Here is a 13,175-nt window from a genome sequence, read left to right on the forward strand (position 1 = left end):
TAATTATATAACGCATGGAAAATATTGAAAATAGTGTGCAATATATTTTTTATATTTTATTATATACAAATACATTTAATAATAACATATAATACATATAATGTATAACAATCATACATTTGAGTTTCATGTTGTAACATTCAATTTAATGTGCAAAGAACAAAGGACTTTTCTTATTAATTTAAACATTTTCAGTACTATTCTTGCAAAAGTAACAAAAACATGTCAAATATACAATTTCAGAAGAGGTAGCTGTTTGTTCCAACAATAGAAATATTTCAATTGTATTGTTAATTCTATCACCCTGCATAATTGTTTAGAGATTTTTTTTCTATGTGAGGTAAATTATAACTAAAACTATAATAAGACATGTGAATATCATTCCACCAACTAAAACAAACCCATCTTGTCTGGCTCTTTTTTCTATTAGTCTCATTGTGGTATTGGAAAGACCTAATGTATTTCCAATATCTATTAATCGTTTATGAGCTCCTTTTAATGATATCCTTTGAGATCTTAAGTTATCTAAGATACTGCCTCCACTTTGAATAAGATCATCTACTCCATGAATTGCATTTTGTAAACTAGAATTGTGTTGAGCATTATGGTCAATCATAATATCAACATGGTCATTTGCAGTGAATGTTGTAGACAATAATGCCTCCCTTTCAGCTTCTTCCCTTTGCTTCTTTATCATTTTATTGCGCCAAGTATTCAATGCAGCCATTAGATGACGACTATCATATTTCAGTTGGTCTACTCTCATCTTAGCATTTTGCCTTTGATGTATAGGACCCTTCAAGCATAGAACATCCAATCTTTCACAGTTACTACAAAAATAAATGCATTTGATGAATATAATTAAGATTACGTTCGATGCTATAATTTATCATATATATAAACTCATATGTTTGATACATGTAGCAAATGAATTTATCAAAGAATTGTATTCTGTGCTAATTTTATATGCGTAGATCAAAATTTGTTAATTAACTACCTGTTGATAAGATTTATTTTTGACTCTATAGTGTTTTCAATTTCATTGATGTCCAGGTTAGGCGATTTTTTCTCAAGTTGTGAGAACAGGTGCTGAGTTTCTTGGACCAGTTTGTTTGTTTGATGATATAATGTTTCCATATTGTTTAATAAATCTTTCCATTCGTGTTTTAACATCCACGAAAGTAATGACGTGGACAAACAATACTATCACAGCGAGTGTACTGTAACAGTGGTTATCAAAGTCTACTATTTGTAACTTTGCATAGTAAACAAGATCATAACCGTAAGAAGTATTGCATCAATAAACGATTACAAATCATCTAGAATTAATAAATGTTCCTTCCAAAATTGAAAAAAATATACAAATATATATTTTTAAATCTATCCAACGAATCATGAAATGATACTTTCTATTTCCACTACAGGGAAACTACTGACATCTTTATATTTCGTAGTGTATACGGAACAATTTTCTATAGAAACAACCAAGTAGTGTCAGTTGATTAAAGAAATAATTAAACGATTTATTGCGTTGATATTTTATTCTTTCTGTAAAATATAATGTTTACAATTTATGAGCATTTTCAGTGACAATTTCTTTGTAATAATGGAAGATATCAAGTGGGATTAACGACTGTAAAAATAGTACACAATTTGTGAATACGAAATACAATTACTAATCGTTGCAAATGGATATCGGTGAATTACTTTCGTATAAAGTATGTTCACAGTGAAATAATGTTAAAAAGACGCCTTGTACTTTGTTGATGTCAAGACGGTTCATTGTAACCTAATTAACCTTACAAAATTTATGCGTTACGAAGCTGTTTTTTTATAGCCGCCGAATACACCAAAAAGACCAGTAGCGGGGGAAGAAGACGACGAAGATGAATGGGAAAATGCTAAGAAACCTAAACGGGTTATTAAAACTCCGTATCATCCGCGTCAAAGACAAACAAGAGAAATTGAAGTCACTCCAGTCAGAAGTAGTGAACCACCTACACCTATTAGAGCCGCTTTGCCTTCACCAGCGAATGATGTAGTTGAACCACAATTGACAGAGAAGGAAAAGCAAGATATTTTAAAATATGTTGAGACTGAAGCTCCAGAAGTTGAAGCATTGGATGAAGCAACGCTTAAAAGAATGGTACTTCTGTTTGAGAAAAGAGCACTGAGGAATCAAGAAATGAGAGTGAAGTTCCCTGATCAACCAGAAAAGTATGTTAATTTTTATCCAATACTTGTCAGACAGTAGATTTAAGAAACTCATGTAACATTCATTTTAATAGATTTATGGAATCTGAGGTCGAACTGCATGAAACTCTTCAAGAACTTCATGTAGTTGCTACTAATCCAGATCTTTATCCATTAATGGTAGAGTTGGGTGCTGTACCTTCTTTACTGGAATTATTATCACACGAGAACACAGACATAGCAGTCGGTGTTGTTGACCTTCTGCAAGAATTAACGGATGTAGATATTTTACATGAAAGTCAAGAGGGAGCAGATACACTCATTGATGCATTATTAGAGCAACAAGTTTGTGCACTTCTTGTACAAAATTTAGAAAGGCTGGATGAATCTGTGAAAGAAGAAAGTGATGGAGTTTATAATACTTTAGGTATCTTAATCATAATTGGAGTCTTTTGAATGTAACAAGATCATATAATGTTAATTCTTTTCAGCCATCTTTGAAAATCTTTTGGAATTTAGACCCGATTTATGTGCTGATGCAGGAAAACAAGGATTAATGCAGTGGTTATTGCGTAGAATTAAAACAAAAGCACCATTTGATGCCAATAAACTTTATGCTAGCGAACTGTTATCCATTCTTTTGCAGAGTACTGCAGAAAATAGACTTCTTCTTGGAGAACTTGATGGAATTGATGTGTTGCTACAACAGTTAGCGGTATATAGACAATTTTCATTTTATAATTTATTTATTTCCGTTTTATAACGCATCGTTGTATATTATTTTTAGTATTATAAAAGGCATGATCCCCAAACAGCTGAAGAACAAGAAATGATGGAAAATTTATTTAATGTATTATGTTCATGCTTAATGGCAACAGTGAACCGAGATAGATTTTTAAGAGGGGAGGGATTGCAACTTATGAACTTAATGTTGAGGGAAAAGAAAATGTCCAGAAACGGATCTCTTAAGGTAAATTTTGATTTGGATGTTCTATTACATTCTACTATATTTTCATTGTTCATCAGGTATTAGATCATGCAATGAATGGTCCAGATGGAAAAGATAACTGTAGTAAATTTGTTGATATTCTTGGATTGAGAACTATATTTCCCTTGTTTATGAAAACACCAACAAAAAATAGGAAGAAAATGCTTACTGCAGAAGAACATGAGGGTAACTGAAATATATAATATATATTTCTCTAATAGGTTCCTAGAATGTCTTAATTACTTTTTTCATATTTTAGAACATGTAGTATCGATCATTGCTAGTATGTTAAGGAATTGCAAAGGTCAACAACGTCAAAGATTATTGAGTAAATTTACTGAAAACGATTATGAGAAAGTAGATCGATTAATGGAGCTTCATTTCAAATACTTGGAGAAAGTAGAAGAAGTTGAAAAGAACACTAAGGTTCACAATTTAATAGATTTACTTGACATTATCTTTGTGAGTTCTTTCATTACAACTATTATTATCTTTAGGAAGATGAAGATGAAGAAGAATCGTACCTGAGAAGATTGGATGGCGGATTATTCATTTTACAGTTAGTAGACTATGTACTATTAGAAGCTTGTACCGGTTGTCCACCGGCAGTGAAACAGAGAGTTACGCGAATTTTAGCACAAAGAAGAGCTTCCCTCAAAACAATTAGACACATTATGAGAGGTATAATTTTAATCAAGAGGTTTTATATATTTCAGTATTCATGAAGATATACTACATAAATATCTTTGTTCATCAGAATACGCTGGAAATCTCGGTGACGCTGGTGACACGGAATGGCGAGAAGCGGAGCAACAACACATATTACAACTAATTGACAAGTTTTGATGTACACTTCTTAATGAAGAATTTCAAAATTTGGACTTCGTCGGTGTATTTAAATCGTTATCGAAAGTTATATTCCTATCCTTTCTCGGTACATGATACGGATTCGACATATAAAGAAGTTCTTTCCTGCACACGGGAAAAGTAGAGTTCCTCTTACGTGTGGAGCAATTGTTTAAAATGCGCGATACATCAATCGATCGACGACGTATCGATAAGCTCGTTGTTTTTTCCCCGCAACACAATATCCCGTCAAAATCCGTTCTTATCGGGTGACATCTGTAAAAAAATTCGCAGTTTTACAGATTTTTTTAATCGGAGAAGTGTTTAATCGCCTATTAATGAAATATTTGGATACCATATCGTAGATGTACGTTAATAAAATGGATGAGAACAAAGTAACGGTTACAAGTTGTCATGTCAATGCTGAACAAGTTAATCGCATGTTTCAACGGGGTTATACACCCATACGAATCGGAGGACACCGTTTATAATTTGCAAAATTATTACGGCGAGATACTCTTACCGGATTACTTATGGAAGAGCTGTTATCGTCGCAAACGGTTCGGCCTATACGAAAAATTTATTATCAACAGCAGCTGCGTGAAATACTATTATAAGTACAACGACCACGGCGATGCTTTCCATTATCAGAAATACTTTTCCCGCTTGGAACTTGTCCTGTGCCAAGTAAGCGTAACGTCATATTAAACTTCCCGCGAAACGTTGAGAAACGAAAGAAATTTCAATCGGAATACCCAAAGAATAGCCTAAAGGAAACAGATGAGGGTAAGAAATCTATAGCAGCGCCGTAGATGGCGGCAAATACGTACTTCGCGTAGCGTCTCGGTTTCCTTGGCAACGAAGGTAGAGCAGGAGAAACCCGAGTAAAGCTCAGGGGACAGCGCTGTGTGTTGTGTTATGGATGTGTAGTGGGAGGGGGGGTCAACGCTCGGCGAACGATCGATCGCGATTGGCTTATCCGCGGGCACGGCGACCAATCGGAGGGCGCGTTGCGCCCTTGCGCGAAAGTTTGCCGCACGAAAGATGCCAGTTCGCTGCTGCAAGCTTTAGAGGCGCGGTTGTTAGCTGTGTCAGCCGGTCAGCGCTTCGTGTTTTCGCCTCGCCGTTTTTCGTTGCCCGTGAATCGAAGACAGTCGTCGGGAACGTGTCGACAGGAACGGAGACGTTCGCGCGTGCCGCGTGTGCTCGTTTGTTGTGCTCCTTGAACCTGTGCCGGGAAGATCGCCGTGGAAATCCGAGGAGGACTGCGCCGAAGGAGCTCGAACCGCGCGGAGAACCAACCACGGTATGTCACCTGTCACTTTCATCCCCTATATCCCGTGATTAATTCGCGGATGTTATTGATTGGTATCGTGCTCTGGATCGGTACGTGCGTACGTGCGAGTACAGGCATCGGTACCAAATATTCTGTTTGTCGATTTGTCACTGAAAACATGAGAGAACTAGAGGACGGACCACCATGGGGGTTGGTTTTTCGGCGTTTCTGACATCTGACGTTCGACGAGCGCAGAAACATAACCGTGTTCACGGTGCGGTGTATTCTCGTCGGCAGTTACATTTTACTCGTTTTCACGGTCTACCTCGAATCGTTAACGCTAATTTCGTCGACGGCGTATATGGTCGGTAATTTTCGCTAGGTTTAGCAGTGACGGCGAACCGAAGTCGCGTGAATCGTAACCTTCCACTGTCATCATCTATAATTAGTTCCTTATGGAAATTCGCGGTGGACGATTATTGCTATCGATTTGAATAGAGTGTCGATACTCGGGCCTGTGCAACGTGGTTCGACCAGTTTCGCATCGAAGAATGCTCGTATTCGGGCAGAAACGTGTTGCTCGCGCCGGACACCGAAAATAACTACAGTACTGTCCGCTTTAGTGCGAACGATTTACCCCGGATGAGTGCAAACAGAGTTGGCTCCGCACCGTTTGCTCACGCTTTCCCTCGGATATTCTTCCTCGGGACGCGACGAGGTAGCACGGATCGCGAGAAGCGTTCTGAACCTTTATCGCGCCACGTTCGTCAATTAAACGGAAATTGTTGCTAAAATATCGAACAATATCGATTATTAAAGCATCGTCATTGTATCAGCGGTGTTTTCAGGAGCAAAATGAGCACAAACACACTACGCATCGGATGACAATGAGGTTTCTTAAGTTCCTCGAATAACGCAGGAAAAATTCGCTCCCCGGTTTAGCGAGAGACCATTGTTATCCGATTTAAGTCGCGTTCGGCTCGTTTTCACTTGGAGCTCATTTTTCACCTTAACGGGAATTTCGTTGGAATTCAACTATTGTCAAGCGAACGAATCGAGTCTCGCACTAATCCGGGGCGTCGCATTTTTCGTTGCACGATATCCGAAGATTCTCGCCAATCTCTTGTTTGTTCCACCGGAGAATCGGATATCGAGTGACCGCGTGCACCCGTTCGCGGATTAATTAAATCTTTTTTCGTAAACACGTTCGGCGTCGCGACCGAGTGATTAGAGCCGATCTAAAATTAGATCGGCTCGGATTTATCCGCGAGCTGCACGTTCGCGCGATTGTAATCGCTGCAGTCCGGTTTCTGATTTCGAATACAGATTAGCGAGCGTTGTTTGGTCAACGCTCGGCCACGCACGTTGCCGACGATGCTCATAACTCGTCGAGGCACGCGATTTTCAACAAGAAAACAGTCCAAGCTGCACAGAATTCGCTAGACAATTCGCCAACTTCAATCACAACTCGAGTTTCGATTTGTATACATTTTTATTTCCACCTATTTACGCGTTTACCGTTGGTTGATAACACTGCCAGCTGGCTGAAAAACTTGAAACGAAGTATTACACTGTACGACTATCAGTAACTTCAGTTTTTTCCCAAAAAGAATTGGAACAACGGTTCCAAGCTTGACAAACAGCTTTCGTTCGTCTCGACGGAACATTGATGATTTGCAATTTATTTCATTCGAAACGCGAATATTCGAAAGAGTTAGTCAGAACTCGATAGCTGAGAAATAGGTTTGTAACCTGTTGACCAAGGAAGTTGACTACCTCCTGCGACAGTCACGGATATCCTTCTTGCTCGAAGTGAGAAGAGTCTAAGTACGTTTCGGTGTATAGAATCATTTATTTATCCCTCTACAGGCTCGTGTGACTTTGAAATCGCATACCGATATACTGGAGTTCTGTTGATTTATTCGATTCTGCATAGCAAAGTGGCAAATTACAAAGTATTACAAGATAAAAATGAAAAAAACAAGTTCGGCCGATAGAGGGTTAAGGAATGAACTTTCTTATCACGCTGCATTCGTTGAACGGCACCGTGCAAGAGAGACGGTCGTAAGGTTTCTTCGTGTGCGGCACCAGCTGAGAGGCGTCTCTTTGCGACGCAAAGCCAATTTTGCAATTGCGAACTCGCATCCACGATGACGCAACCGTGTCCCTTCCAATTTGTTGTTACAGATAACCGCGCGTTACGGGTTTAACGCTCGTCACGTGGCGCGGTGGGTGCATCAACGCGAGGCACACGTAATTCATTAGAATATTTCTCCGGTGAAAAGAACCGAACGATATTCAGCTCGTCTTTCCAACATAGTCCGTTCGTATTATTAGCTCCAGGAAGCATCGCGATAGTGCTCACGTTCGTTTTTCCATTCGCGTTGCATAATTCGCTGCCGCTGCATTATCTGTTGACGCGTTCTTACGCAAGCATTCTCAACAAAGATTCGGCAGTGTCACTTTCCCGGATTCCCACGGATTCCACTGTGAATTGTAGCTTGTTCGTTCTATGGAGAACATTTTCCAACATTTCGCGACCGCTATCGGCACCACCCATTATGCGAATTGGCGATTAAAGCGTGATTAAGTTCTAAAATAAAACGACTGCATCACTGGCTCTGAAGGAGTAGCTCGTCGATAGATAACTGCTTTCAATTTGATTCGATAATCCCGGTTGCGCCGATATCGACGCGCTCCCCGGTGTTATCGGGAAAGAGATTCGTTAACCTTTCTTTATCGCGGGATCCGTTGATTAATTCGGGATCCGTGGGACAGGTCCGCCGGGAGGAGATGCTGGCGCGGGAATTGGCGGGCGAAAATTTCGCGGGCGGGTCGTGCAGCCGGCCGGGCTTTAATCCCTTTGCCGTGGTTTATCGATTCTCGTCGGCGCAGAATGCACGCCGGTGCATCACTATGAATGCTGCAGACGACGCGTGACCTTGAACGAGTAGGTCGCGAAATCCGAATAAAGGCCGAACGACAGAAGCCCACGGTATTTTCGAGAGCGCGGGTTCCTCTCCGCTTGTTTCCCAGCTCGCGAAAGCGGGGCTCGCTGGGATTCTGGAATCCTTTGAGCCGGTAATGGGCAAGCTTTGTCTTTTGCGCCGGAATAGAGAGTTTCATATTTTTTGCGAATTCGAATCGAAAATTTAATGTTCCTTCCGCGTCAGAGTCGAATATCCAATATTCTCTGTGACCAACATGGAAAACCTGATCCTCTGTGGGCCTTAACGTACACAATAGTAGAAGCTTAAGATGATTGGGCCCACAATTATCTATCAATGAATGCAATGCGACCCGAAAGGGATGAAATAAGGGAAGAAGAGATCCACAGATGGTCACATTTAGATAACACTGCTCCAATTAATCGTACAGCGAACGACTATCTTTCGCGACACGTATAGACTACGAGCAAACAGAAAAAGAGCAAATATCTTTACGAGATCGTGCACGAAATTAATTTCGAAGCCGATCAAACACGTCCGCGGGATGTTTCGAACGACCGACGAGGATCGCTGAATACCTGTTAATCTTGCCGCGCGTGTCGAAGCCGCCCCGCGCAGAGATTTACGCTGCCGTTCTGCGCGGGTGCCGCGTTGCGGATAAATTGAAATACTTATTTAAGGAGGATCCAATTAGGCTGCCGTGCCCGGACTCGCCGCGGCCAGGTTTACGCCATTATCGATCAAACTGTCCCAGATTCGCGTATTCTTCGCTGCCCCGAAGCGTTTCTGCGCGATGCTCGGGGGCGTCCTGCACGCTTATGGCTCGCCCTTCTTACCCGGCTCCCGTATAATTAACGGGAGTATTGTTTATCGTTGTTGTCCAGCTCCTCTTCGCGGAATTCATCGCGTCCCTTTCGTTCGATTCGCGTCGAGAGAGCTTCGATCTGTTGATTCGATTGGGTACGGCCTTTGACGCCTTCAACGAGCAGCCTTAATTAATTTGCCAACAGTTATCGATCGACGTCCCTTGAAATGCAAGGATCTAAAAAGATCGCCCGAGAATCTAGAGGCAGAATTAGTAATTAATTAGCGGCCAGAGAGCGGAAGGTAGCAAAGCTGTTTATATTCGCGCATTTTCTTCATACTCGAGATAAGTAGTCCCCTGAGGAGTTTACGTTCGTCTCAATTAGCCGGAAGCACTAAGTCCCCGGCTAAATTGAAGGGAGTAGTTGCTTCTCTTTGCCTCCGTACGCCAGCTACTTCTTCGACAGCTCCTCGCAGACGAACGTGACACGGTTCGATGTTTCCTCTTCGTAATTATTAGGTCCGCGGCTTTGATCTTTCCAGCTAGAGGTAAACTAGCCGTCGGTTTCCTGGGTGCGACGAGGTTGCGCCTAGACTCGAAGTTTCCCGAGCCGATTTAACACTAGAACTACCAGACAGGTCGAAACGATCGGTTCCCGGTTTCTCTTTTCTCAAACATTGAAATGATAAGAAATTATTCACCGAGGAATTATCGGAGAAATTGTTTTCTTGTCTCATATGAGAGTGCAGCTATCGATTCGTAAAATAATTTCGAGTAACGTCGACTGGTAGTTCTAGCCTTAATTATCCGCAAGTGTCCGGAAATCGGTTGGCCAAGAAATCTCTCGCGTTGTTCGCTTTCTTCGGGGTACCAGGTCTTTCGCGTGGATTCCGCTTGTTCCTCTCGCGAAGCTCTCCCGGCCGGGCCGGCTGCGCTCCGGATGATGGCTCCTGAAAGCGTCGAGCGGACACTTGAGTCGCGAAAATGCTGAGCCAGCCACTCAAGACGGAGTTGCAAGCGCGGTTGCTCGGAACGTGCCTAGCCGCTTTCGCGAAATCGGCCGCTAATTTTTAGGTCAGGATCCAGATCCATCGGTGGGCGATCCCTCGCCGCGATCGAGATCATCTGCGCGCGAGTTTTTTCCCGACCGGTCGCGAAGGGAGTTCCATCAATTCGCTCTAACGAACATTTGATACCCGAGGCAGCAAATGCGAGCGAATGTTCCATCCTCATTACTCAGCGTGCACTTCGCGTCGCGATTCCTGCGCGCTCGCGTTCCAGGCACAGAACGCAGCCGTAATGATGGTAAAAGCGGGTCCGACGGTGGATTCCTTATGCAAAGACGCATCAAAAGTGTGGAACAACGCTTTTCCCGGTGCAACCACGGCACCCGCTCGCCGGCGGGCAACTCGATTTTAATAATTTACCCGATGCGCGCTGCATTCGCGATTACGATAAGTAGAAACGGCGCGTAATGGGCGGACGCGTCGGCCGAGACCTGTAGAGCGGAGCGGGGATAAAAGTCCCGTTTTTCGCGTAACGATTGTAATATTTAGTAATAACGATCTGGAGATGTCTCTCCTTGTTTCTCGTAAACCGTAACCATCGCGCTTCACTTTTACACTATTCTTCGAGTGACAGTGCTGTGGTTATCAACCTTTTAGCTACTCTACGCCGCTACAGCTTTCGTGTGTATCGTACTTTTCAACGGCACGTTATCGATAGTTGTCATTATAGTCTAATCCAACGTAATTGTACACTGGTAAGTTCTATCCGTGTCAAATCACAGTGATGTTACATTTACGATACGCGGACCGCGTCAAACCTTGTACAGAGGTATAGCTTCGCTGCTAGTTCTGCTGTAGGTGAAAGGTTAACCCTTTGACGAATATCGACATTTCGGCGAGATGGAATTATCATGCTTCGAAGACTAAGTTGCAAACAGATGATTTAGTTACTCAAACAGCAACGGATCAGTAATCGTAGTTTCTGTTTGCTCCGTTATTTAAGCAATTGATGCACGCCACGCTTTTGTCTGAATTTTCCACGCAAGGAGTCACCTACTTTCCGCTGGGCGGCCATTTTTAATCCGCTAACCGGATAGATCGGGCATTAAATAATGCGCGCGGCCGCGGGAAACGCAATTCCTCGGTCCTCCCCCGCGGCTCGGATTCCCTTCGGTAGTCGGATCACGGTTGCGTCGTGTCGGTCCGTTACGCGTCTTCGACGTAACCGTTTCCCTAGCTTTTGCAACGATCGTACGCGAAGTTAATCATACGGCCGGGTCCGTAAACATCGAGGCACGCCGCTGTGGGCAGATCGCCGCCGAGAGAACAACGGCGATTTGCATGCACGCAGTCATCGATTATGTCATCGTGCCGGAGGAGGAGGAACTCCTCGGCAATTGTATCTTTGTTCTTTGCGCGCCGCTTCCTTTCGCGCGTTGTCTTCTCGGCGCTCGCCGCCTTTGAATCCCTTTCAGCTCCGGCGCTGTCGCTCGGAAGAATTCGGCGGTTTCCGCTTTGAACCGCGAGGGCTGAGAGTTGAACCCTTCACACCGGAGAAGTGTCTCTCGGTCGCCAATTGATTTCACGTAGGAAAATTGGAAAGTCTTGTATACAACGTACCGAATCATTTGTTCTTCTCTGAAGATATCATGGATTTCGATAATAGCCGAAAAATATGAAGGGACAACGGACTCGATCGAAAGATAAGAAACGAAGCGACGAGAAGAAGAGAATAAGTAGAAATCGGGAAAGTGAACGGTTCTGCTCGAGTTACCGCGGACTTTCTAGATCAAAGAGGGCCGCCGATCCGCGCTGTTTTGCATGCGTGCGTCGATTCATCGTTTTGACCGACTGTGAAACAGCCGATTAACGTGACTCGCTCGCGATTCCTTCGGTTTCTTCCCTCGGCTGCCCTAAATTTCTCTTCTCCGGGCGGTCTAGAGATCTTCCCCGATCGGCCGACCGATTCCGAATAAATCGGCCCGCGAGTCTCCCGCTCGTGAGAACAGTTCAGCCGCGTTATCGTCTAACCAGGTGTCGCAACGCGAGCGTCACAATGGATTTATTATGCGGAGACGAAGATCAATGGTTGCCTACTTGTTTCGCTTGCTTCGAAACGATTCGCGTATGTAAATTGGCTGGCAAGAACCGTGTATAATCGTTTTGCGTAACGCCGGAGGATACGTTGAACAGACGAGATCATTTCCAATGGCGGTCTCGGATAATTAGAGATCGCAGCGTCTTCTCGAACACCTGGCTCGTTTAATCGCGAGATCTTTCGTGTCTCAGTCGCATCGTTTCCATTTCGAATTTCACACGTCGGCGACGCGACTTTCGAGTTGTTCATGGACGAAACCTGGACACGCAACGAGGCGATTAGAAGCTCCGTGTCGCACGAAATCCTGCGATTCGACTGGGTCAACAACCCCAGGGCTACGTGGACACTCCGCGCCGCGGCCCCGGACGAATTGGCAGCGAGCGGTAGCTGGTAATCGCGGCAACTGGCAGCGGACTTTTTAAGGTCTTCGCCCGGCGACGCGGGATTGTTTAACCAAAGACGACGCTGCCATCGAGTCAATGGCTCTCGAGGTTCGCCCGCGAAAGAGCACGCTCGAGGATCGGTAAATAGTCAGCGAAGTGTTAAGTTCGCAGCTGCGATCAGCGATTTCTGTTTACCCTCGTTCGATCCTCGTCCCGTGCGTTTCTCGTAATCGGATTCTTATCTCGCTCGCGAGTTCTATTCGCGTTTTGCCGCTTGAAAGTTTTCGAAAGCGCACGTGCAACCGCGTAGAAAGAAAAGGACGGCGGAACAGTGAAACTGTCCGAGGAATGTGAAATTTTTAATAAATATCGTTGCGTGACGAGTCCGAGATATTACGCGTCCAGCGTTTCTTTGTTCAGTCGCTTATCGAATCTTGGACGATTTCTATTTATCTATCGGTTCATCGCTGTACTCCGCGCTGTCTGATCGTCGGATACATTCCACTGAGCATCTTCAAGACACTTCAACGCGGTTGAAAGTACGGGGCAAGTTGATTCGTTCTCCTCGGTTGAAAGGAACTTTAACCCCTCGCCTTACAGCGACGCGTCGGACTAGCGAAGGTTTTCAATA

The 13,175-nt window shown here is 43.6% G+C and overlaps 3 protein-coding genes across 6 annotated transcripts in view; 2 read left to right on the plus strand and 1 right to left on the minus strand.

Moving 5' to 3' along the window:
• Window positions 1–69: 69 nt before the first annotated feature.
• On the minus strand, window positions 70–1,173 carry Membrin (Golgi SNAP receptor complex member 2). Its single transcript, XM_031980008.2, has 2 exons — window positions 998–1,173; window positions 70–830 (listed from the first exon to the last, which is right to left on the minus strand). The coding sequence occupies exons 1-2, from the start codon at window positions 1,171–1,173 to the stop codon at window positions 332–334; spliced, it is 675 nt and encodes a 224-aa protein (XP_031835868.1). The 3' UTR covers window positions 70–331.
• Window positions 1,174–1,567: 394 nt separating this feature from the next.
• LOC116428389 (beta-catenin-like protein 1) lies at window positions 1,568–4,062 on the plus strand. The gene is made up of 9 exons (XM_031980007.2): window positions 1,568–1,718; window positions 1,838–2,217; window positions 2,289–2,620; window positions 2,685–2,908; window positions 2,981–3,163; window positions 3,220–3,367; window positions 3,441–3,607; window positions 3,679–3,862; window positions 3,939–4,062. Exons 1-9 carry the CDS (start codon window positions 1,689–1,691, stop codon window positions 4,025–4,027), a joined length of 1,737 nt encoding a protein of 578 aa, XP_031835867.1. The 5' UTR covers window positions 1,568–1,688; the 3' UTR covers window positions 4,028–4,062.
• Window positions 4,063–5,183: 1,121 nt separating this feature from the next.
• Window positions 5,184–13,175, plus strand: part of LOC116428396 (uncharacterized) — a 46,025-nt gene continuing 38,033 nt past the window's right edge. For all 4 annotated transcript variants that reach the window (XR_012999782.1, XR_012999783.1, XM_031980015.2 and 1 more), the window contains exon 1: window positions 5,184–5,333. The gene's annotated coding sequence lies outside the window, so the exon portion shown is untranslated. The remainder of the gene's footprint in view (window positions 5,334–13,175) is intronic.

Source organism: Nomia melanderi, chromosome 12 (genome assembly GCF_051020985.1).
Source record: "Nomia melanderi isolate GNS246 chromosome 12, iyNomMela1, whole genome shotgun sequence".
NCBI lineage: Eukaryota > Metazoa > Arthropoda > Insecta > Hymenoptera > Halictidae > Nomia > Nomia melanderi.

Bases quoted from the DNA above. Each gene is read 5' to 3' on its own strand.
- Membrin (XM_031980008.2), bottom strand. From the start codon at position 1,173: ATGTTAAAACACGAATGGAAAGATTTATTAAACAATATGGAAACATTA. The intron at 831-997 runs GTAGTTAATTAA...TTATTTTTGTAG, and splicing joins AAAATAAATCTTATCAACAG to TAACTGTGAAAGATTGGATG.
- LOC116428389 (XM_031980007.2), top strand. From the start codon at position 1,689: ATGGATATCGGTGAATTACTTTCGTATAAA. The intron at 1,719-1,837 runs GTATGTTCACAG...GTTTTTTTATAG, and splicing joins GTGAATTACTTTCGTATAAA to CCGCCGAATACACCAAAAAG. The intron at 3,863-3,938 runs GTATAATTTTAA...TTTGTTCATCAG, and splicing joins AATTAGACACATTATGAGAG to AATACGCTGGAAATCTCGGT.